This window comes from Alosa alosa, chromosome 16 (genome assembly GCF_017589495.1).
Source record: "Alosa alosa isolate M-15738 ecotype Scorff River chromosome 16, AALO_Geno_1.1, whole genome shotgun sequence".
Classification (NCBI taxonomy): domain Eukaryota; kingdom Metazoa; phylum Chordata; class Actinopteri; order Clupeiformes; family Clupeidae; genus Alosa; species Alosa alosa.
The window spans coordinates 12633541-12660223 of record NC_063204.1 but is presented as its reverse complement, the minus strand read 5'-3'; the positions used below and the strand labels follow the sequence as shown (position 1 = coordinate 12660223).

General features: G+C 45.0%; 1 protein-coding gene across 1 annotated transcript in view; it reads left to right on the top strand.

Annotated features, from left to right (window-relative positions):
• Positions 1–26683, top strand: part of arhgef12a (Rho guanine nucleotide exchange factor (GEF) 12a) — a 67486-nt gene that overhangs the window by 8361 nt on the left and 32442 nt on the right. The window contains exons 2-4 of the mRNA XM_048267005.1: positions 20533–20553; positions 22492–22586; positions 24495–24554. Coding sequence (XP_048122962.1) covers positions 20533–20553; positions 22492–22586; positions 24495–24554 — 176 coding nt within the window. The remainder of the gene's footprint in view (positions 1–20532; positions 20554–22491; positions 22587–24494; positions 24555–26683) is intronic.

The following is a 26683-nucleotide window of genomic DNA, read 5'->3' as shown; positions in this document are numbered from 1 at the left end:
TAAAATTACTGAGACTTTTAGTCTAACTAAAACTTGACTAACAAAAATTATATTTGAATGACTAAATATGACAAAGACTAAAAATGACATTTCGTCACAAGACTAAGACTAAATTAAAAATAGGTGACAAAATTAACACTAGATTTGCAATATGAATTTTGAATGCCAATAAATTGATTCAGTTCAATATTCCAGATGTCTCTATGTGAAGCACAGCACTCCAGATTGACTGTTTGCCATTTTCCACCGACAGAAAACTGGTTCCGTTCTCATTTGTGAACCAACATTTGAACCATTCGCAGCATTTCGAGAAAACCGTTTGGAAGGTGGCACTTTGGTTCAGAGCTGGAACTAAAAATAGTGGGTTTTTCCTGCAAGCTGGGGTGGGCGTGTCATTCTACCGTTCAGAGGGGAGAAGGATAAAAGCGGAGTTCTCCCTCTGTACAGTAATTTCCTGTGTATTAGCTGCATTGTGTAAAAACCGCAGGACAGTGTATTATGTTAAAAAAAAAAAAACCATATTAATACCATATTAATAGTGTGTGATTTTGCTAAATCGATGCATAAACCTCAGCTGATAGTTGGGAAAGTATGGTATCAACTGTTGCCATGACAGTCAACTAGCACTACACCGCAGACGTTAACTATCATTTCTACAGTTTTTACAGGGCAACCATCATATCATCCTCCTCTTTTAATGAACTATTATTTATGCATGCAACAGCTGTTGTTGAGGACACATCCTTGGTTCTGTTCAAAACTGCTGGAAATGCAGGTTGGTTCACTAGATTACTTTTACATTTCTTAATTTAGCAGACAACTTTATCTAAAGCAACATGTCATGAGGGCCATTGTCCCCGGAGTAACTTGAGCTTAAATGCCTTACGGGCAAAACCGTGGAAGCCGGGAATTGGTATATAGCACCAAGGTTCAAAAACGCGTTCAAGAATGCTTTCTCGGTTGGTCGAAAAACGCTCTGTAAAGCTCACCAATCAGAAGTGCTAAGCTTCTCACGCACTAGGCATGCTCACCAATCAGAAGTGGCATAGTCAGAGAAGATGACATGATTATAAAAATCATAAATATGACAAGATGAACGATTATTTATAGTTTTTGTGATTAGATAATTGCTGTGGTTCATATTGCGATTGTGTTATGAGATGTGCAGGCCTGAGCCGAAAGCTTCAACACGACTCTCGGAACGCATTACATACATTTGTCGCATACATTGTTAGTATTTTATTGCATTGTCAATTCGTATCATATAAAACTAGCCTGCATCTATTTTATAAACTATTTATATAATATTTATAAACTATAGCACCTAAAACTGATGTTCAGACCTTGAATGGTAGGCTATATTTTGGAGTTGGACTGATGTTAGTTGTTGTGTGTGTGTGTGTGTGTGTGTGTGTGATTGTTGAGATGGCTCTCGACAGCTGTGCCTTGTTATTGTGCTGAGTCAAGTTGGCCTCCTGCTGACTAATGAGAGAGCTCTACTAGTCACTCTAGCCTACAGTGCTTTCCTCTTACGCTAGGACCAAGACACACACACAGACACAGACACACGCTGGTGGAAAATAAGTGAAGCAACCATTGAAAGTGGGTAGTATCAGAGGCTTGGCTCAAGCCAAGGTCCTTTTTTTTAAAAAGCGGCCTGTTGTTGCTGTATACTTTCCTTTAGCGCTTTGTGGTTGTATGCATCATCATGATGTGTGGAAAATATTCAGGAAACACACAAACACACAACTAGGGCTGTTGGAACGAACTTCCGAAGTTGATAATAAATCAAATATTTAAAAAATCAATACTAATCGAATTTTGAAATTACTATTCCAATGTGTTTTTTTGGGAGTTTGAAATGTGAAATTGAAATGCTTTTGTCATGTCTAATGCACAATCCAAAATGGCAGAAAGATGCACCCACGGAGATCACCACTCCTGACCATTTAGGCGAGGGCGAGGAACCGCAGCTAAAGCAGGCAAGGAGTAGGTGTTTGCCTCTGTGTCCCAGTGCTTCTGTCACTTATCTGATTGCTAATTTGCGGCATAATGGATCATGGAACTGCCAGCCGATAGGAAAAAAATAGGAAAAACTTTTCTCCAATCAGGAAATAGGCCTACTTGCTAATTTGGCGTCATCAAACATACAATTAAGTGGTAGTGGTATGAGCGTTCATTTAGTGTCTGTGCATGTCTGCGTGAAGGAAAATGAAACCACTCACTCAAGTTGAACAGATATCGTTGGCAGATTGTGCTTTTTTTTTTCTTCAAGGCAACCACGCATTGATCGTGGCATTGGCAATGCATAAGCCCATTTATACAGTATATAGAGATGCATAGTAAATATTAATAATAGGCCAAATTTGAGCATTAAATATTCAAATAAAAATCGATTTAAAAATAATAATAAATGAAATTCTAATGGGATTATGGAGGAACAACACACACACACACACACACACACATATATCATGATCACTCCACACCACTGCAGTCTCACACACACACACACACACACATCATGATCTCTCCACACCACTGCAGTCACACACACACACACACACACAGAGACTCCTCGGCCCAAGAAAGACTCACACCAGTGTGCAAATGAAGATTGCAGCAGAGTTAGGGCCCGTCCACACGGAGACGCTTTTTGGATTAAATGCAGAGGTTTTGCTTCTTCTTGGCCGAGAGTCCAAACAAATCCTGTAAACGCACTGCCCGAAACTGCACTTTTTTGAAACCTGGTCCCAGAGTGGAAAAATCTGAAACCGTAGCCCTTTTGAATTCGTTTGGACAGCGAAACCGCACATCCTACTTGCGTATTGATGATGTCATCGCCACACCTCAGCTGCCCTGGACTTGACACTTGCCTAACAATACTAGTTTTCATACATGACATTACCTACGATTACACTCCGTAGGATAAATATCACAACTGGAAAGCGCGCCGATAGCTTATGACTTGGTGGACTGAACACTGTTTTTCCCGGTGTTTTTTTATGCATTCTAGCTACTGTCAGTGACTCAAGAGAACTTAAGTTATTAGGGAAGTGCGTGTAAGTTTACATTAATTTGTGCGTAGTGCCGGTGTCATTCATTTATTTTACATGAGTTACAACATAAATAAATGCATTCATAGTGAAGTCAGATATGAGCATACAAAGACGCTTAGAACTCATGTTAAGCCTATAGATGTGCACTAAATGCGAATGCGCGATTTGATGCAAGCAAAAGTATTGACCGTTACTAACAAAGGTATTATAGCAATATTATAAATGTGGCAATGGAACAGCCTAGAACTTGGGTACGCCTAGCCTTTGCACTTGCGGTGATAACCAAAACTAATGTGAATCGCGGACTATCCTACAACCAAAGAAAGTAAAGGAGATTATTTTTACCTGCGTTAGCCAATAAAGGACGGGACTGCACCCTTCACAAACCGTAAAAATTAAGTTTATTAGTTTACCATTGACTACAGTTGACAGTTCACTATAAGTCCACACAAACAATTCTGGTTTCCTTGCACTAGCCAGTTTTGTCTTAGCCTACTCTGTCTGTTGTATGGCCTACACAGCGCTCAAGCTTTGGTCAATTTCAGTAACAAACAGTGCCACTTATAGGCCTGGGATATGAAGTAACGTGTTGAGTCGTGTTGAGATGAATCCGTTTGGACGCAAATGTTCTTGATACGGTTCCAGGGAAGACGGAGGAGAAAAAGGTTGTCTTCCCTGGAACCGTATCCCCCCCCACACACACACACACACCCACACAAACACACACACCGGTCCCAAACCTGATTGCCCCTCCCCTTCCCCTCCGGTCCCTTATGGTGTGTGTGAACAAAGCTTTTACATCCTTCTAAGGTGACTGAAGGGCCACGCCTGTAGTCCCGAGTTCAGTGGAAGTAAGGTGTGTGTGTGTGTGTGTGTGTGTGTGTGTGAATGCGAGGAGTACCTGGTAACTAGGAGCAACACTGTAAACACAACAGTATGTTTTGCTGCAACTGAGTCACTCATGATGATGTCATAAAACACTTAAGTGCACTGCACACTTTGCTCCCGCAGTAGTAATATATTCCTCATGCTGTACTTGAAGGCTACCTGAGGGCAGATCATTTCTACCCCGGTCCATCTCCAGATGGAGATCATGCCTCCACAGCGGTGTGTTGTCCTCCAAAACATTACATCATCTTTGAATGAATGCCCTCACCTGAAGTATAAAGACGCTTAGAGAATTTAGCATAATAGAAGCTTACAAAGCAATGAAATAACATTCATACATGTGCAAATACGTCGGCTAGTTTGGTAATATAACAAGGCATTCCTTCACCTACTTGCTTTACCCCTAGCGACTTACAGATACCAATTGCACGGACCAATCCGAGTTTTATATATATATATATATATATATATATATATATTCACCCTTAAAGGTGTCCCGTCCCACCGGTGTGACAGGAATGTTGGAAAATGAATGTTCTAAAGAATATCTGGGTTCATTGAATTCAACATCGAGTTTTAGAACCTTGAATTGTTGCGGAACGGAATCTTATGTTACAATGTTCAAAAACCCACACCTTTAATGCTCCACACCAGTGAAAGCTTTATTAGCAATGCAACAGAAGCATGCCGCCTTAATGCACTGTAGATAAACCCCTGGGGCTCCGGAAACATTAACATGAGTTATGGTGCTCCTTGGGCTGAGCATGAATATTCACTCAGCCTCTCTTCGTCAGACCTACCAACAGCAACACTGCTGGCTGTATCATAGACGCTAACAAGAAAATGTCAGCAAGGCTCTTAACAAGCTGTAGGAGTGGCTACTGCGTCACCCAGACAGCACTCACTTTGTCTTCCTTCAAGACAAAGCTCTGGCTCTTCACTGTGACCGCAAGGATATTATTGTCTAGGTAAGGTTGGTGACAAAGCAAGGATATGATGGGGTAGGTAAGGTAGGTGAAAAGGAAGGATATTAGGGTAGGTAAGGTAGGTGACAGCAAATATATGATGGTCTAGGTAAGGTAGATGGCAAAGATATGATGGTCTAGGTAAGGTAGGTGACAAAGCAAAGATATGATGGTCTAGGTAAGGTAGATGTCCTGCCCTTGAGTTGCAATCAAAACATCCCAGTGTACAGTGTGTGAAATAGCATGTGTTCATGTGTTTACAGTGTGTGAGTTTGTGACATGAAGACTGAGGGAGGACCTTGCTCTGACAGCAGCTGTTGGATGCTCTGAATGGACATTTTTTTTTTATCCACACACACACACACACACACACACGCAAATACACACAAACACACGCGTACACACAAATGCATACACACGCAAATACATGCAAATACACACAAACTCTCACAAATACACTAACTCACGCAAGCACACACACACACACATGTATACACACACACACACACACACACTCTCACACACACACTCACACACTCTTGTCGGTTGCTCAGGTATTGTGAAGGGTACGGCCCACACTAATGTGGTGTGTTGTGTTTCGAGGACACTCCCTTTAATCTAGGGTATTAGTGGTGTGTTGTCTGGGCCTGCTGGAGCCAGTGTGAGCTCTCTCTCTCTCTCTCTCTCTCTCTCTCTCTCTGTGTGTGTGTGTGTGTGTGTGGGACAAGTTTGAGTGCTGAAGTTCAGACTGGCCTTAGGAAGGACTTCTGCTTTCAGAGAGCAGATTAATCTTCACTTCTGTTTATTATAAATAAGGCGCCTGTGCGAACAAGCCGGAGTCCTACACACACATACACATACACACACATACACACACTTTCTCTCTCTGTCTCTCACTGTGTGTTTGTCCCTCTGCTCATTCATGTACATATTGCCCTCTGGTGTATTGTGTACCTACACACCCACCCACACCCCACCCCTCCGGGAGTATGTTGGTCCCGATGAGCGGGCAGATTTTTGCCCAGGGGTGTGTGTGAGAGGGTGCTGCTGCAAGGTGGGCCTGGTGCCAGTGGACCCGATGGGCCCAGTGGATTGGCTGGGCTGCCAGTGATTTAATGGGATTGTCTTCCCTGGGAGCCAACAGACACACACACACACACACACACACACACACACACACACACACACAGAGGAGGTCGAGGTGGCCCTCGCTATGCTCAGCGTGATGGATCTTTACTGCGCTAGCACATGATGGGAGGTCTGAAGCTCTTGCTCTCTCTCTCTGTGACTGTGTGCCTGCCTGCCTGCTTGCCTGCCTGCCTGCAGAGGCTAATTAAATGTGATTTATTTTCCCCTCTTCTCTCTCATGGTGTGTGTGTGTGTGTGAGAGATCTTGAGCCTGTGGCAGAGGTCCCCTTTCACTGTGTGTGTGTGATCTTGAAGCTGTGGCACAGGTCCCCTTTTAGTTTGTGTTTGTGTGTGAGAGGATTAAAGAGACTCATGCTCTGGTCCAGTGGTGCCATGGAAACGTCTGAAGGACATCTAAGGTGTTCTCAAGAGTCGAGACACTCCAGGTGTTTTTCAAGAAGAGACTTCATTTTTTCCAGAATGAGGCTCAACACGTGTTTCAGACACTTGTTTTTCCCAGGTGTTGTCAGATACAGAGAGACACTTTCGGTGACATGAGACAGAGTTGTTTTGAAGAGGTATTATGGGTGCTCAAGATGAGCTATCGGTTTTTGTGGCTAGCAGGGGAAATTCACTGGCTTCAGACTGGCGCATGTTGAGATTGAAAGTTTCACTGGTCAGAGAGTGGAGTGGCCCTGTTGTTGCCCTAGCGTGTGCGCGTGTGCGTGTGCGTGCACGTGCGCTTCTTCTGTGCTTACTTAATGTTTTCCGACAACAAAACTCCTGAAACTCTATCCATGATTTTGGTGCGGCGATGAAGGTGTGTTTCTTTGGAGTGGGGCACCCACTGCCGTATCGGTGTATTTGTGTGTAGTGCCGTGGGGCGCTGGGTGTGTGTGTGTGTGTGTGTGTGTTGGCCTAGCTGTCAGGTCCTCCAGTAAGCCACTTAAGTGCTGCTTAACTGGATAATGAAGCCTTTGGCTGAGACTATTACTTGGTGAAGTCATGCTTGACCAACTTCCAAGACCAGCGTGTGTGTGTGTGTGGAGAGAGAGCAGAGCCTCGGCTCAGAGAAGGGGAGGCAGGACCAAGTAACCCCAAGCCCTAATAGGGGCAGATTGAAGGAGAGGGATAATGGCCTTTACAAGGATTAGCCTACAGTGGGAAATACAGTAATGGGAATGCTTCTCTCATTGTGAGGTCCTTTGATACGGTAAAACCTGTCACGCACGCACGCACGCACGCACGCACGGAGCACGCACTGTGATGAATTTAAGATTGGGCTTGAGTGCATAAGTACAAGGGCATCAGCAGTCTCCCATCACTGGCCAATCACTGACCATTGGTTGAGGTTCCATTTCGGAAGCCATCTGTCCCCGTTTTTCTGCTGAAGCATCCTGCAAATCTGACCCCATGGGGAGCGCTAGAGACTCCACCCTTCCCCCACCCTCCGTTTGTGTGTCCCCCCCCTTCCACACAGCAAGCTTAAGGCCTTTCCGAGAAGGAGCCTTAACCAATGGCATGGACACTGTTAGGCTAGTTAAATAATGTGTTAAATGGTCACGAGCATGGGAGCAGCTTCATTCCATTCAAGACATATTTTAACTAGCGTAACTGTCTCTGTGTCATTTGTCAAGTTTGTGTCTACATAGCGGGTGACTAGCGCACCAGAGTGTGTGTCTCAGTAGCATTTAACTAGGCTGAAAGCCGCTATTATGTAATAGACCCACATGATGGCAACAATGAAATTCAATATGACAATACCCACTCTATCCCGGCGCATTGTTTGGCGGTGCGGAGGCACAAGGCTATTGAATGTTTTCAGTGTGAGGCTGTGATCTAATTTGGGCTCCATCTTGGTGTTCCTGATTTTGTGTGTGTGTGTGTGTGTGTGTGAGAGTTGCGATACACTCTCAGTGCAGTTAAGCAGTGGAGATGTAGCTCAGTCAGAGATGCGTGATGCTACGTCTGCCTCAGGCCAGTGTTATACTTTGTGTATTAGTGTGTGTGTGTCCAGGCCATTGTTTTACTTTGTGTGTGCAAGTATGCGGTGGTCTGCTAGGGTCCAAGCGATATAAATTCTGTCATCAGAGGGTTCATGCACAACCCTCCAATTTTCTGCGTCCACCACTATGCTATAATGTCACCAACTGCACATGCAATCCAAACAGACTAGAGAATAAAACACACACACACACACACACACAACAATCAACAAACAACAATCTGGTGGTTTCAGCAGCTGTCTGTGTGTGTCGGTGTGTGCGTCCCACTAGGGCTCTGCAGATGAGATTGCATTGCTGGCTCTTCTCATACAGGTTTACTTCCTGTGCACTGGGAAGAGTGATTGGTGTCTGTACTGAAACAGTATTTAGGTGTTTGTGTGCATATGTGGTTATGCATATGCATAACATTCTTGTGTGCTGTGTGTGTGTGTGTGTTGCGTGTGTGTGAGTGAGTATTGTGGCATTAATGCATCTCTGTGTGTCTGTCTGACTTTCTGTCTCTCCTGCTGGTTCCATCCATTGTTGTTGTGCTATGTTTACCCAATGCCTTTGAGCGCTGTGGTCTCACAACTGGAGCTAGAGACCCACACTCAGTCTTGGAGAGCTGCAACAGCCCGTCTTAGCACTGAACCCAGCCAGCCAGCTTTGCTGCTGCACATGTCATGGGGCGGGCGGGAAGGGGGGGGGGGCAGGTTTACTGGGGCAGAAAGGGAAGAATTCCCCCCGGGCAGGCAGCAGGCAGTGGCCCCGCCACGCTCTCTTACCCTTTCACTAAGCTGTGATGTCACCCAGGGGAGAGGCAAGGAGAGGGATGCTTAATGTCCAGCCAGTCGTTCTCCAGTGATCTCCCTATCCTTGACCTGTTTTGGCGCCATTAAGAAAACCCCATTGTTATGACGCTGTTGTTTGTTTACACTGAACCAAGCCATCATGTGTCATGCTACACCAGCGTGCAGCATGGGCAGCATGCTGGTGTTCTATGTAAGCTATGATGTTGCTTTCAGAGACGTATGATCTTGTGTTAAGAGTCTTGCTTAGCTGCTAGACTGCATCACACCTGTCCTGTCTTGCCATATTGGCTTTTCCCCTACAAACAGACAACGATTTTACTCTGTGAATGGCAGAACAACAATGCCTTGCGTTTTCTTGCCTCGTGGCCGAAGGCATTATGTTTTGGGGTTGTCCATTCATCTGTCTCCATCCTGATCTTGCGAATGCGATATCTCAAGAACACCTCAAGGCATGGCTTCAGATTTGTTAGAAATGTTCAATTGGACTCTACGATCAACTGATTTGATTTTTGAGGTTGATTTTTGATGTTCAAGGTCACTGTGACCAGATGTACAGTAGGCCCTATGTCCATTTCTCTTGAACAAGATGCCTTGAGGCACATTCGTCAAATTTAGCATGAGCGTTCGACTAAACGACTGGATAGATTCCTATCAACTTGATAATGTATGTATTACATGCTCGTTACACAATTGTAACCAGACGTTCACGGTTGCCTGGGGGAATACCACTGCAACAAGGTAATTCTAATTATACAGACCGTCAACACAAAATGACTGCTCAGCATTTCCACCTTGAGTAGACTGTGGAAATGGAACTGTCTCTCTCTCTCCCTCTCTCCCTCAGTTTCTCTGTTGATTCTGACTGACACAGTTTAATCACAGTTAACCCTGTCTCTTTCCATCCCTCTGTCTCTTTCCATCCCTCCATTGTGTCTCGCTCTTGATCTATCTCTCACTCAGTCACTCTTTCTCACTCTCCTTTACTCTGTTTTTCCTTTCCTTTGGGGTTTCTGACTGACAGTAGTGGAATTGTCGTTCCAACTCTCTCTCTCTCTCTCTCTCTCTCTCTCTCTCTCCTGTCTACTCTTGTTTCTCGCTACATCCTTTCACCTTTATCACTCTTTATCCATCCCTCCCCCCTTTATCTTGTCTGTCTATCTGCTTCTCTTCCTTTTTGTCCAATTTATATCTCTCATTCTGTATCTCCATCCACTCTCTCTCTCTGTCTGCCTCTCTCTCTCTCTCTCTCTCTCTCTCTGCTCCCATTTCCTATGTCCTGTTTTTTTATCTATTCCTTTCTTCTCTCCTCTTCTCTTCTGTAGCTCCCGATTGAGGACACAGAGCCTCAGGACACATTTAAAGCCCCGGTCTGCACGTCCCGGTGTCTGTCTGTCTGTCTGTCTGTGTCTGACTCACTCACATTAATAAAATGGTGTCAGAGTCCACACTGGCGTCTGGACCCCCCACTGGCAGCACAAGGCATTGAGTGTTCACACACACGCACGCACACACACACACACACACACAAACAGGGCATCGAGTGTCCACACACCCAAGGCATTGAGTGTTCACACACATAGGGGTATCAAGTGTCCCCACACACACTGGGCATCAAATGTTCACACAATGAGAATCTTCAGCAGTTCATCAACAGATATATAAAACAAATCTATACAATAGTTGTGAGAATTACAGTACTGTCTGAACACAGCACAGAATACTTGGGAGTGTCTGTCTGTCTGTCTGTCTGTCCGTGTGTGTGTCTGTGTCTGTGTGCCTAGTAGGCTACATGGCAGGGGATGAGGGAGAATTAATTTTCCTAAACCACATGTGCCGGCTCTGCTGGTGGTAGATACCAGAGTGCTGGCTACACTATAATATGATCAATATAAGAACACTTTGCACTTGTACTTTAATGCAGGTTTATGGTTGCTTTCAGCCTGAATTATTAAACATAAAGGTAGCTGTTCACCACCAACTTTACTGTTGAGTTGACTGAAAGAAAATATAGGCTGGACTTTCTTTGTTAATGTTATCAGGAAAGAACAGATGCTAAGTACGGGCAGCTATCAGGCTTGAATTTCCCCTTGGGGATCAATAAGGTATCTATCTATCTTCATAGTAAAGGAAGTTAAGGGTTTAGGTAAAGGTAAAGTTCAAGAGGAAGTTTTGTGTATTTTCAGTGTTAGACTGTTGTTGTATGACTGAGTCATAGCTATCATAGAGATAGATGACTGTATGAATGCCCTGAAGGACAATAAAATTGTCATAGCAGCTAGAGATATCAAATACGGATATCAACTGTCAAAAAAAAAATGCACACGATCCAATATAGCAGTGTAATAGTTCACCCACACACACACACACACACACACACACACACACACACACACAGAGTGCAGTTTGCCTCTTCCCTCATACTCCCTATGTTATTTTGGTTGCTTTGTTGTAGGGAAAGATGTTTATGCAAAATTGCAAAATGTGTTATGGTCAGTAATATGATGAAGTCCCACAATTGATTTCCATTAAAGAAATTGAGCCAGACAAGAATGCATACTCCCCAGATAAGCTGCCATAGGTTTACATTCATTTGCTTTACCTCACCTAATGTTGACCCTCTGCTGATGCTCAGGGCACATAGAATAGATTACAACGACGATGATGTTGTGTTTTAGGAACTGCTAGCTGTGCACTTAGCAAGTAATCATCATGGAGCAGTGCAGACTCAGCTCATCTCTAATGGAATTGTGTCTGAGGCCTGGCGTGGAGAAGACACTGGACTTTGGTAATATGTGGCCTGCGTAGACACAGTTTATACTATGCTCTAATGGTGCATGCCTCTCCCTTTCCCTCTGCCTTGCTAGTGTGCCTGAATTAGATGTGGGTAGGCTAGTCTGAGTATGTTATGGTGTAGGCTAATCTGTTGTGAGGTAGGCTAGTCTGTTGTAGGGTAGGCTAGTCTGAGTCTGTTGTGGGGTAGGCTAATCTGGTGTAGGCTGGTCTGGGTATGTTATGGGGTATCTGTTGTAGGCTGGTCTGTTGTAGGGGCTAGTCTAGTCTGTTGTAGGGTTGGCTAGTCTGTTTGTGGAGGCTAGTCTGTATGTTACATGGGGTAGGCTAATCTGTTGTCTGGAGTCTGTTTGTGGGGTCTGAGTATGTTATAGGCTAGTCTGTGAGGTAGGCTAGGTTGTAGGAGGCTAGTCTGAGTCTGTGTGGGGAGGAGTGGGAAGGCTAGTCTGTTGTGGGAGGCTAGTCTGAGTCTGTTGTGGGGTAGGCTAGTCTGCTGTGAGGGTAGGCTAGTCTGTTGTGAGGTAGGCTAGTCTGTTGTGAGGTAGGCTAGTCTGTTGTGAGGTAGGCTAGTCTGTTGTGGGGGTGGCTAGTCTGTTGTGAGGGGTAGGCTAGTCTGTTGTGAGGTAGGCTAGTCTGTTGTGAGGTAGGCTAGTCTGCTGTGGGGAAGGCTAGTCTGCTGTGGGGTAGGCTAGTCTGCTGTGGAGTAGGCTAGTCTGTTGTGGTGTAGGCTAGTCTGCTTGAGTGTGCTGTGGTGTAGGCTAGTCTGTTGTGGGGTAGGCTAGTCTGCTGTTGGGTAGGCTAGTCTGCTTGAGTGTGCTGTGGGGTAGGCTCATCTGCTTGAATCTGCCCTTATCTAGCAGGGGATGAAAGGGCTCTAAAGAGGGGAAGTAACAGCACCACCTTCTCTGTAAACACCTGTATATGTGTCTGTTTCTGTGTCTGTGTCTGTTGGAGGGAGTGAGAGGAGTGAAATTGTGTGGTAGGCATGATCCCGATCTGTGTGTGAGTGACTAGTGGAGTGATGGATATAGTGTTATGAGTGTGTGTGTATCTGTTTGTCTGTGTGTGTGTGTGAGCAGGGGCTGGGGAGAAGACCACATTTAAAAAAATTACTGGTTGGACAGCAGACCTTGTTGATGGGGCTGCCTTTGTCTGGCTCTGCATAGCACATGCCTGTATCTCTGTGCGTACGTGTGTGGTGGGGGGTGCATACATTTGTGAACATGTCATCTACATATGGTATTGTGTGTGTGTTTTTTTTATGGGCATATTTGATCTGTTCTGTTGTGTCTGTGTGGCTCTCTCTCTCTCTCTCTCTGTGTGTGTGTGAGATGTCATGTGCTCAGTGCCCTGTGGTCAGGGTAGTAGTCTGCAGTGGCGTGTGTTGTCCTTTCTTGGTCTTTTGGATGTGAGCACACACACTCCTCTGGTGCCCTGAGAATGGATCTGCGTGCGTGCCTGTGCGTGCGCCGTGCCTCAGACTTGAGCACATGCGTGTGCTCTTCTCCCTCCAGTCATCCGTCTCCTCTGGCTCACTTCTGTGGATACGGCCCTGGTGGATGGATACGGCCCTGGTCTGGCTCTGACAGGGCCCTGATATTTGTCCAGTTATGGCCTGAAGCGGTTGTAGTTTCCATCAACTCTTTAATGCAATACTTCAAAATGTAAATAAAAAAAGGTTGAGGAATACATGAATAATAATTAACGCCAGTGTATAATATAAATGAATGAAAGTAAATCGAAAAAATAACACCAAGATCATAGGGTCAATCCCTAAGTTATGAACATGTGATTAATATAAAGCAGCATATCAGTACTACACTAATGGTGTTGGATAAAGTCTTGTAGGCTAAGTGTAAAGTGAATGCACTCTAACAGTGAGAACTCCTCTAGTTGGCATATCTTTGTGCCTCTGACTGTGGATTTCCCTGACATTGCTTACTGAGGAACACTCAGTCAGCGTTGGGGGATTTGTGATGAGCACAGATCACATGGAATTAAGGACATTGTTTTCATTTGTTTGTTTGTCCTATTTGAGAATGAAAAGATCTTAAGCGGGCTAAATACCCATGGTCAGCTGTCAACCACGGGTCACCAGGTCGTGCTGAGCTTTGCTGTTGCCGTGGTGTTGCTGTGGCGTCCATGCCAGGCTCTTGTCCATGGAGTCTGTTTCTTTTCACTCTCCTTCCTCCTCCTGTTCATCCGCTGCATCCTCCTCTGGTGTGCTAGCTGAGCCCTGTGCAGCCTCTCACAGATAAGCACTGTATTCTGCTCCGAGTGAGTGTCCCCTTTTGGCACTTAGTGGAGCTGGGTCCCCCGCCTCACACCCACCCCCCATCGTCCTCCCCCCAGTGAAGTACAAAACCTCAATTCAGCCCCCTTCAGAATACTCACGCACACGCGCGCACACACACACACACACACACACACACACACACACACACACACACACACACACACACACACACACACACACACACACACACAGCTACCCCCCACTTCCACCCCCCTTCTTCAGCACTTCCTGTGGCTTGTGTGTGGCTTGTCAACCCTGTCCCACAGCCCTGCATCCTCTCCTCTCTCTCTCTCTCTCTCTCTCTCTCTCTCTCTCTCTCTCTCTCTCTCTCTCTCTCTCTGTCTCTCTCTCTCTCTCTCACACACTCACACTCACACAAGCACACTCACACAAGCACACTCACTCATACTCAACCTTGCGGACAGAGACTGACATACAGACACACATACTCATTAACTCAGTAATGCATGCACACGCACAACACACACACACGTACACAAAAGTCACTTTCCGAGCCAGAGAGTGATAGAGGCTAAGCGACCACATGTCGAACAGCACGAGTCATCTCCAAAAGGAACATTTTGTGTTTGGGGGAGATTTGCCTTTTTGGACATTTCTTTTTTATTATTTGTTTGATATGGAGCCAGTCTTGTCGCCGCAATGACCATGTAAGACTAGCCCCAGTGTTTTATGAGGCCATCCTTAAAAATATTTTTGTTTGCAGTAACAGCCAAAAAAATTTAAAAATGGGTCGGTAGGTAGGTCAATATTTTTTTTTCAAGATTCAAAGTAAAAAAAAGTACAATTTTGGTCATGGTGATTACGTAGGAATGAATTTACACAAATGTGCATATCGTGGCCCGTAACTGACTGGGTCTTCAACCCGTGCCTTCAGGCACCATTGCAAACCTCATTCTGATGCAGGTTATATAGACCAGCCTTTCTCAAACTTCTTTGACCTGAGGCCCAGTCATGGCAGACTTTTGGGTCATAGGGCTCATCTACATGTACCCAGAAAGAAGGCTACAATAGCTCTTGGCCCGTTATATTGAAATTTGACTATACAATACTCAATGCTATACAGTGTATTATACAGTCTCTGCTCTGTTTCTAAGGAAGTTCCAAAAACAACGTCGTTCTATTAAGTTTAGTTAAATAAATAAATAGCCTTCCAACAGGTTGAAGCGGAGCTTTGATACCAACGTTATCGATTAGTTTCAGTTTTCTCGGAGACAGGCAGCGCATTGAATGAATGCTCATACCACCACTTAATTGTAGGGCTCCATGTTTAATGACATCGATAGCAGAAACGTTTGTTTTTTTTTTTTCGTCGACCAGCGGTTTCTTGATCAACTGCGCAGCAAATTATCAGATGAAGCACCGGGCCTAATTTCACTCCACGACTCCAGCGGACCAGCAGTCTCCATGTTGGCGGACCCATATTTTCAGAAATGCAGAATAGACCACAACCAATTTCAATACTCCGACCACGGTCACCGTTAGACTAGGGGAGAAGGGATGAGAAAAGATCTGGCCACAGTTCTTCCAGAACTTCCGTGCCAAAAAAGCGTTATCAGTTTGTGTGAATGAAATGAAGCGAAGCGTAGGCCATAGTGTGACATCGCGTAAAACCAATGGTGTAGAGATGGCGCCACAGGTTTTTTTTAAGTGAGCCACGTTTGCATGTAGGCAATTTATATTCACAATACTTGGGCCTACTAAAAGAAAATTATTTTATTGCATTTGTATTGGTTGTTTAGAGTAAAAAAAACAATCGGTCGGTATTAACGCAAGTTTACAACCGGCAAGTCGGTCGGACTAAAAGGGAAAAAATAAATATTTGGGCCGGTTCTAAATTGACAGGGTCGGTCGGGTTACGGCAAACGAAAATATTTTTAAGGATGGCCTGATTTACAAGCCAAACACGAGCCAGAAGTACAGAGTGCCACAACAAGCCAAAAGTACAGAGTTGTAATCTCCGGTACGCCGAGATGTCTCTCAGAGATGGCGGTGCGAGTCGACCTTCGGCTCCTCCGTCCTCTCGTTGTTGGAGCAAGAGCTCCGAATCTCTCCCCAGGGTCCTCTAAGACCTGAACTGTCCCAATTCACAGAGGTGCCATTCACTGTTGCACTTTCAGTTCATCATAACAGCTCTCTTGCATGCTGTGTGTGTGTGTGTGTGTGTGAGAGAAACTCTTGCCTATGTGCCTGCCCTGTGTGTGTACATGCCATTCACTGTTACTGAGAGTGTGTGTGTGTGTGTGTGTGTCTTGGCCCTGACGGTGGAGTGTATTACAGACAAGACGTAGTCTTATAAAAGCTCTATTCACGGCCTGCTTTTTACTCGGAGGGATTATTCCACGTCGCCTCCTGGTTTCCAGTGGAGTCCGGCGTGGAGGTGGGCCCCATCTGGCCCATGTCACAGCCAGAGTCAGCGCCAGCTGCCGCTGGGCTGGGGGGGTTGGGCCAGGCGGGCGGTCATTGGCTCCACGGCGTTTCCCGGTCAGGTTAACCACACGGTGTCTTTTCTGGGCCGCTGGTCGGGTGTGACGGTGACGCCATGGCCCAAAGCACCGTCGCCGGTTTCTTCTCCCCTCACTTTTCCCTCTTCTCTTCTCTTCTCTCGCTCCTCTCACTGGACCAGTGTGTTGTGTCTTAGCCTAGCAACCGCTGCTGCATCAACAAACTGCTACTGTGTGTGTGTGTGTCACCCCCAACTTTACGTGAAGTAGCTACATTGCATCAGCTTTGGCAATAGTGGCTCGTTGCAAATAGCAACACTGGGAGGAAAGATCAAGTCCTGCTGGTCCCTGTGTGAATGGACCTCCAGTGACGGCCAGGGAGATAATGGAGTAATGGAGTTATCAGTCTGTTTACTCCTGCTGCTGTGAGTTGCTGTTGTGTTGTTATTATGAGAGGGAAATTGTATTTGAGCAAGTTCTAGATAGCGACAGCTAGATATCGGTTCTGTGGTTAATAGTGCTAGCAGTGTTCTCTTTTTCCGTGGTTGGTGGATTATGAGAAGGAATAACATGTTCCCTCAGTGTTCCATCAGTGATTTGGGATAATGCCCCTCCCCCAATGCTACAAAAATACATTTCAGAACACACAAAGCAACGGTGCAAGGAGGCTGTTGATTATGATGTTTGTCTGTCTGGTTGGTTCCGGAGGTCCAGTTCCAGCCAAACTAAATCCGCTAAATCTTTTTGATCAATCCTTGCAAATGCCACTTGATTATTCTGTCTGGTGGGACATTGCTGTCTGCATAATTGTAATTGTTTACAAAATCACTGTTAAACCCTGTCCTTGACGAACCTTGCTGCAACACGTAGGCTATTCTCATGGTGAAATTTGCATTAGAAACCTCTTGATATTGGACATCTGTTTGGAAGGTAAAAATAAATGTGCTAATTGGTTATATTTCCTGTGAAGGGTTTTTTAGGGTGAAAGGCTCCCCTTGGGAACTTTCTCTGCATCCTCTGCAGTGGTGCCTTGTCCTTTTGGAGTAGATGTGGGATGAAATATTGAATATAAAATTGGCAGATGCTAGTGATAGGTTATTGATACACTGCCAACAAATGTAGATTTATATAACATAACATATTTTTATTTAAACATGCAGGTGTTCTTAGTTGATAACTCGACTCATTTGACCAAACGATTCTGATGTATCATCACTACTGGGCACAAATGAATGAGTGAAAAGAAACTGACAGAGGAAATATCATAGAGTGCAAAAACTCTGAGCATTTTGTTGTTTGTACATCAAATACATGTACGTTTTGCCCATTTAGGGGTATTTTTGTGCATACTTAGGGATATTTTGTTTGTTCAACAGGTAAAGATATTGTGATTAGGCCTAATCATAGAGATATCATCACAGTAATAATCACTGAATTGTGAGATTATTGTTGTTGTGGGCCAAGCGATTTGTGAAATACTCTGTGATCCCCTAGTTTGGAGGTGGTGGCTGTGGGGAAGGATGTAGAGCTGGGAACTAATGAGCTAAGCTAAGCTAGTTCCATCTATTCCAGTCTGGCCCCAGGCCTGGCCTTTCCCCACAATGCCTTCCTGGCCAGGGCATCTCCACAGTAACGCAGGAAGTGGGATGTCAGCCAGGAGCTCTCGCTGTTTCCGGGAATCCATCCCATAATGTGTGGTCGCAGCCTGTCTCATCGCTGAGTGTGAATGCACCAAGTCACACCACACCACACCACACCACACTGCAGAGCAGTTTTAATTTTAGATGGGGAATATGGCGTATGCCCTGTGCACTAACGGAGCTCACACACTAAATTAACAGAACAGAAAACCACCTCAACTAGCTGGTTATGGAACCTGTACTGCCATGTCCATGATGCAAGAGACATAAGAACATGTAATTACGTTTCAGAGCATGGTACCATCAAATTACTGGTGAAGTTTACAAACCCATGCTTGCATCTTTGTTAATATTGCATCAGTGATGCTTTGAGTGCAAGCAGCTTAAATCTTTATGGGTGTTAATCTGAGGCTATTTCAGTTGTTGTTTGTATAAAAGCAGTGATTATGATGTGCATAAATAAACAAGGAACAAACAAGGAATGCAGTTTCATAAACACACTGAAATCGTTTTCCCTTATCAACACAAAATGATGGCCCATTGCGAGAAGTTGCATCTGAATTTGACATTTTAGGGCCAGTTTTTGAATATTTGTTTTAAGCCACAGCTTTTTGGGTCATTCCATGTCAATTCAACCAGGGCCCACGCCCTTAGGTTTCAAAAAAATCTGAAAAAAATACCAGGTGTACCTATGTTACCCAGGAGACACACTGTAAAATTTACATTGTTTAGTTCTTGCGCTATGGGCTTTTGAACTTTGACAAAAAAAGAGGCTGAACAAAAGGCCGACACCCCCCTCCCCCTGTAAAACTGGCTGTATCTTGGAAAGTATTGATCTTACATGAAAGTAATTTTACAGTGTGTCTCCTGGGTAACATAGGTACACCTGGTAATTTTTTGAGGCCTAAGTGCGTGGTCCCTGGTTGAATTGACGTGGAATGACCCTTTTGCATTGATTGAAAAATTCAGACTGCTGTATAGTTGCACATCTATTTGTCTTCATGTCGCCATATATCTTCATGAAAGCACCACAACAAGATGCTTCATCCCTGCTTTAGCTTAAGAAGAGCACTTATCTGTAACGTAAATGATAAATAATCACCAGACCATTAAAATGCTACTAGTAGGCTACATCTGTGATGTTCATCAAGGCTTAAGAAAAGCCCTTTGATGTAATGGTACGCATGGTATGACGTTGTGCAGATAATGTGTGGACACTGGAATAGGTCCTTAGCAACAGAACAGACAGAACCGAACTTCATTAGCCTCTTCCCCACTGTCGGGCCAATGCTGGGCCAAATCTGGGCCAATTAAGGCCTGTGGCGACCCATCGTTTCCCGGTTATTATCACTCCTGGTCCTTGATCATGCCTCCGCGGGGCTTCCTCAGGGCTATTGTATTATTGTTTCTGGCCTCACCTTTACCCTCCAGCCAACCTGTGCTCATTGGTGCTTGAGGTAGTAGATTTATTGAGTTGGGAAAGGGAGGTTCAGCTCCCAAAACACGATAACTAGTTGTTCAAGTTATGTCAAAGTCAACCGATGCATTGTCTCTGACTCTGTGTCCTCTGTGTTAGTGTGCTGTTGATGTCTTTGCTCTGTACCCATGTCCCATGTTGTATTTTCTTTTCTTTTTTAAAAAAAAAAATTGTGCCATCTGACCAGGACTCCCTGGCAGAAGAGACATTGTGTCTCAATGGGACCTTCCTGGTAAAATAAAGGTTTAAATAGAAAAAACGATACATTGGTCAACACACAAAAGCAAGGAGTGAACCGAAAGTAAAGGTGGCACAATCTGTCTGTGTAGACCATAAACATGGATGGAATATGACACTTATCCCTCAAAGTAACACATTGTAGGAATTCCCCTTGACCTTTAGCTCTAACGCGATTCCTAGTTTGTCTAAAACCAATGAAATAAGGCCATGCTCCTAATCGCAACAACAACATATCCTTTCCATATTGAAAGTCAGTGTAGCATCCACATTAATTTGAAGCCACTATTTTAAGGTAAAGGGACTAGGTTACAGTGTGTTCTATTGATTTGGTCGACTCTCGGTAGATTATGGTGCCTCTTGCTGGCAGTCATGTTGCAGCTGGGGAATATGAAGCGAACAGGCGAGTCGGACCTCTAATCTGTGTGCGGGCTGCAGGGGGTCGTCCGCTCGGCCCAGAGACCAGCGGGACAGAATAAAGGGGTCAGGATTGACATGCTGTGTATGAAAACTTCAGCAGAGTTATGTGCACATAGGATTAGGCTTAATGGCAATTACAGTGTAATCCCCAAGATTTGCAGTGCAGATCGATTTAGGGCTAAAGATTAGACGTCGGTTACTGGTGATGGGGAAATGAGAGGTAGTTAGGTAGGGAGATGGTAGAAGCCTACGGTAGTAATGTTGGATGTGTTAATCTGTATTTTCCTGATTTGTTTATGTATTTTGAAGTTAACTCAAAATTCTAAAGCTTGAATAATTTTAACCCTCTCTCTCTTTCTTACTCTCTCTGCAGGTTTCCTAAAAAAGCAATCAGGTAAGAGACTGGTGTATTTGTTTATCTATATTTTGTCATTGATGTGTTTGACAGAGTTTTTTCCAGCGGTGGCTGTTTGTAGTGTAAGCAGGCTTAAACTCCGCTATTGTCGCTGCCCGGGGCCATATTTGAGCAGCGCAGGGCTCCTGGGTACAGACGCGTCTCAGTCTGGGCGACTGCAGCGGCACAAAAGCCTCCTGTTCCCACCGCCCGGCCCAGCCCTTCCCAGCATGCCCTGCAGAACAGAGGCCACTCTGACGATGCAGGCAGCCTGCGGATAGAAAGGGAGGGAGTGAAGGGAGGGAAGGGAAGGGGGTGGGAGAAGGTTTGGTAGTAGCAACAGCTGCTCTGTAATGCCTACCTGGGATAGCCTGTAGCTGGGGTTGTTGTTCTGGGAAGTCTGGGTGTGGAGGGGAAGAGAGAGAGTTGGACTGGATCTGGTAGCAGCTGCTCTGATGACGCTACTGTAGGCTACCTGTAGCTTTGGTTCTTTTTTCTTTTTTTGTGTACATGTACATTTTGTTATTATTAGTCAGTCAGCTGGTGTTGAGCAGCTGTGTCCAGGTTGGGCCGGGCTGGGCTATAAAAAGACAAACAAGTTCTGCTGGTCAGAGTTGTCACTCACAAGTCATGTTGCCCTGGGTTACACAGGATTGAAGCTGTGTTAGTGTAGAAACATTGCCTGCTTTTAGATTTACCTGAGGTCATGAGCATGGCCTTGCCTGTGGCTGAGCAGTGTTTGTGCAGGCAGCAGGCAGAAGGCTGTGGTTGTATAGCCAACAGGCAGTACGCGGTAATTAAAGTAGGGCATTCCACGCATCATCCTTAGGAAACTGTGCAATCAGGTGCTTCTCAGTAGGACAGCAGGTTTTAAGAAAAAGATAGGGAGTTGGAGCACACTGATCGCTTGTGGTCATTTCAGTGCAAACACTTGATTAACGTTTCGACACTACTGTGTCTTCCTCAGAGTAGGCAGTACAGGCAGTACGTGGTGTCTGTGTAGGCTGCAGGCAGAGAGCTTTATCTGTAAAGCCAACAGGTAGAAAGCTGAGTCTGAGCAGGCTGTGTTCAGAATGCTGTGATTGTATAGGCTACTTGCAGAACGTTGGCTGTGTACCCTGCTGGCTGCAGGGCCCTGTGTTTGCAGGCTGTGTTTGGTTTTGGACTTTGCTGTGGTAGCCCAGGCGGTAGGCAGGGCCCGGTTTGGGTTGGGCCTGGCCCAGTTGGGGCCGGTCGGGCCTGTTGACGACAGGCCTGTGGCCGGGGCTGTATTTCTGGGTTGGTCTTTTCTTGGCACGAGTTGAGTGGCGGCTCCTAAAAGTTCTAGAAGGAAAAGCCCTTCACTGTCCCAATATGGTCACATGACTCGCACAGCCCAGACTCATGTGTCCTATGTGACTGAGCATCTCAGTGGCTGAGGGTTTTCTGTTTGGAGACCTCTGCTCTTGTTTTATGAGGCCTATATAGTGGGGGACAAACTACTAGAGATGCACCGGTATGTTGGCCAACATTGGTATCGGCCAATATCGGCTTAGATTGAATGATATCGGCAGTCTGCAAATTTATATGACATTAACCGATGACAGTTGGTGATTTTTATTATTTTGCATATGAAGGCCTGAAAGACCGAAAAATGGTTTAATTATTTTTTTTATGAATATTTTTGTTTCCACTCTACTAAAGGCTATCAATAACAAGAAAAGCTGGGTAAACAAAGAAAGACTGTTGTTTGGTGTTGTTTTTGTTGTTATTTTTGCTGTGTTGTCCTGAACATTCTCTTGTATGTATAAATCATGCCATATTTATGTAAGTAAATCATACATTAAATCCGTAGGTCATCTTATTTATTGTACATTGACACATGTTTAGTACTGCACACCCTTTTTGGGGTATGTAAAACACTAATGAGCCTTCTGTTGTGCTTGTTCCCCATGGCAGAAGCAGCAGTATTCTCAGCAAAGACCACCCCCCAGACAAGAAGCCCAAGAGTGACAAAGGCTCACTCTCACCCCCCCATGAGTTTGACCCTACAGGTAAACAGCACCCCTCTCTCCTTTTACACACACACACACACACACACACACACACACACACACACACACACACACACACTCAAAACATACACAGACACACCTCCATAAATGTCCCAACACACTCTTGTGCTCTTCCACTCTCTCTCTCACTCACTCACTCACACACACACACACACACACACACTCAAAAACACATGCAAACATACAGACACACCTCCATTAATGCCCCAACAAACTCTTGTGCTCACTCTCTCTCTTTTTCACACACACACACATACACACGCTTGTCTGTCCAGAAGAAGGGCATGTGTGGTTTGAAGTGTGTGTGTGTGTGTGTGTGTGTGTGTGTGCATATGCCTGTGTGTGTTAATGCACTAAACATTTGTTTTCCATTTGTCTGCTGCTCACAACTGCAGTACAGCAAAGCTTTCAGGCTCCTGTGTTTAACAGCGCTGATGAGGCTTTATACAGAGACTGCTTAAAGCTGTGGCGGCCCAGTGCGGTACTGTCAGTACTGGTCCTGTTCTCTCCCCTCTCAAGATCATGCAGGAGACCCAGGGCCTGTTTCTGCCAGGCACCGGCAAACATGCACCCCATGTTTCATACTTGGCTGGCATGGAAGCCAATCATGCACATGATCTGTGAACCCTGGTTGTACTAAACCCACACTGCACACACTGTAAAAGGTCTCAAGCAAGCATGGCCAGGACTGATGACCACTAATGTGAGTGGTGTGCTAGTTCTGGTCCGGAACCGACCCGATCCTGGTCCAGTTCTAATGGTTCTGTGCCAGAGTAGGACCACATTGGCTGTATAGTCAGCTGTCATCTTGCTTCTAGGTGACTCCATTAGAAAGAATGAGGTGCTATTCACAGATTTGACTGGGGAATCGGAAAAAATTATCATTTGGATAAAGAAAGGTAGAGAGGTTTGATTCACAGTCTTTGACCGGAGAATTTGAGAATGGCCTCTTTCACAGGGAGAGAGTGAGTGAGGATTGCTTGGTAGTTCTGTACTGTAAAATTGGAGAATGACATCCTAGGTAGAGAAAGGGAGAGTGGACTTGATTGGCAGTTTTGACAGAGAGGATTGGAGAATGGTGTCTTAATGAGGGTGCTTTAGCCCTGGAAACTTATCCTTGTATGAGTGCTGAGCGTTTAGCCTTGAAGTCACCAGTCTTTTAATAGGATTGTGTTCCCTCAATCCCGCACTCTGAAAGGGCCCCTCTATGTGTGTGTGTGTGTGTGTGTGTGTCCGTGTGTCCACTGGGCTGGTGTTGATCCACTCTCCGATGGACTTGGCGTTAAGCTGTAAGAGGCGATGTTTTCTCTAGCACTTAGTCAGGCTTTCCAGCCATATAAAGGCATTTTCGCCCAGCTCCGAGCGCCCCTTTTCCTAAGGTGGGACACTGGTGTCATTCATGGTCACGTTGGAAACCTGCTCTCAAGGCCTGATGGGGCTTACTTTCACCATCTCACTGGTTTTGAGAAGGTTTTTCCTTCAAGGCTTTCTCGCCGAGCTTTGCTTTTTGCATGACGTGTCATGACTTCTAACCAAACTAATACAAGTTTATTTTCCATCCAGTGTTCCATTCAGTCTTTATGATTTTTCTCCTGAATAGTGTGGCTGTCATTACTAATATCTCTTAGTATTGCAACTACCACCATATTTGTTTAACTCCTAACTGTCTGCACATGTAACCAGAGTGCTGTTCTGTGTGAACTGAAGCCACACCATTCATCCGTAAACACTGGGGTTGAATTTCTGCGCTTCCTTTTTCATTTGAGTTTTCTCTTTTTTTGTTCTCCATATCTCTCTTTCTGTGTGGGTGTGTTTTGCCTGTCTGGGTGTGTGTGTGATGTGTGTTATGGTATGGGTGCACAATGTTGCGTGTGTGTGTGTGGCCAGACGATCAACTGCAGAGGAAAGTAGGCAGTGAGGTGGTGGAAGTCCGGCCTGAGTCCTGCGGTAAGCCTGCTTGCTGCTGCCGTATTATGTGTGTGTACGCAGGTGTGTGTGTGTGTGTGTGAGAGACTGTGTATGGTGCTATGACTCTGTCTTTGTTCATCCATTTTATTGTTTGTGTGTGTATGTGTGGTTCTCCATCTTTATTGTTTCTTTGTGAGTGTGTGTGAAGCTACTGTATGTATGTGTGTATGTTGTTCAAGCGTCTTTATTATTTGGTCTGTGTGTGTGTGTTATTTCATCCATCTTTGTTGTTTGTTGTGTGTGTACACTGTGCGCTCTGTTTGTGTGTGTGTGTGTGTTCATCCATTTTTTTGTGTGTGGGGTCTGTCATCCATATTATTTGTTGTCCTCTGCCTTGGCTCTGTTTACCCCATTATTCAGTTTCTCCATCCCTCCATCTTCCTCAATTGCCACACCTGCCTTATCCCTTCCTGCATTTCTTTTAGCCCTGGCTAGGGGTGTCCCCTCTCCTTTCAAATACATCAGTTCAGTGCCCATGAGAGCGGTCAAGCAGGGCTTGGGTTATTCACAATGACTTCCCTCAAGCAGCCTCTGTACACACCAATGAGGAAGAGGGAGGGAATTCTGAACTACCAATAGGAAAGCAGACACAAACCCAGCCACCAATAAGAGTGGAGACTACATTTGTGTGACAGAGCTCGGGTCATGGGCGGGTGGATGTCTCAGAGTGGCTTCCTGCATGGAGACTCCAACCTCAACACTTGAATGCCTTCTGAGCCAATGATGAGAGAAAGACGGAGAGAATGTCCAATGAAATGCAGCCATAGTGTTATTACAACTGATGGGCCTTGAGGTGGCAGACTCCAGTGGGAATGGGGATGGTACATGGCTTCTTTTGAGGAGATGTTTAGTTCACAGATGACAGCTCAACGGAGTGTCACCCTGCACTGTTGAGCTTGTATTTGTTTGCTCACCTTGCTGTTACTATGGTCAGTGTTGTCCAAGAGAAAAACAGGTTTGTGCAGGTACCTGGTGATTTTAAAGGGACACCAGGCAAGTTGATACGTGTGCGAGCCCTCGCTCGGTCTGAACCTATTTTCCTTTTCTTTGCATCTTCCGTCAAGGGTTTTCGCTGCATCTTCGCCGGCTCTGCCATTATACACACGTTTGCAACAATCGCTAGTGTTTTGTTAGCCTGCCTCTGTGCTGTGGATGCAGGATGTAAAGTGATCCTGCTTCTTGCAACATCTGAGACTTTGTGAGACTGAAGGTTGGCGGGTACGATACACTGAACTTGCAAGCGGGATATTCTTCCTACAGGCAGTAGGGGTGGATGAGAGAGTCTTCATTTGCCCTGTAATGAGTCATTTAACCATATACCGACTTACGAAGATGATTAATTAACACAAAAACGTTGCCTGGTGTCCCTTTAAGGGATTTATCAGTGTGCCAACATATGGACCAATGCCTAAAATACTCACAATAAAACTCACACCAGAGAGTATCAAAGTTATAAAAGCTAAAAGCTTCTTCTATTAGAAAGGTTAACACTTACCTTGAGTTAAGTTGCACAGATAAGCCACGTACCTGGAGCACTATAGCGGTGTTCCGACTATCGTTCCAAAGCCGGAGGAGCTAAGGTGTGACGGCTAACTGCTTCCCCATTATCACTCCTGGTGTTTAAGCTCCGTGGGGCCTCCTCAGGGCTGTTGCCCCCGGGTTTCTGACCTTTACCCTCTGGCCATCCTGTTCTTAGTGGTTCCTTCCATCTGTTGCTTTTGTGTTAGTAGTTAGTTGTATTAGGGCTGCAACTAACGATTATTGTCATAGTTGATTAATCTCGATTAATTGATTTGTTGTTTGATCAGTAAAATGGTGTTTTGTTTTGTTTCCCAAAGCTCAATGTCATGTCCTCAAATGCCTTTTTTTTGTCCACTCGGCAAATATATTTAGTTTATGGTCATAGAGAAGCTAGTAAAGCTTAACATATTCAAGTTTTAGAAGCAACAATTAGAGTTTTTAGATTCCTTAATAAATGACACAAACCAAATAACCAATTACCAAAATAGTTGGTGATTTAATGTAGTAGTTGAACAACTGATTGATTAATTAATTAAATGTTGCATCCCTAATTGGTTAAGATTAGCGCTTGACTTGTCAGCAAAGAG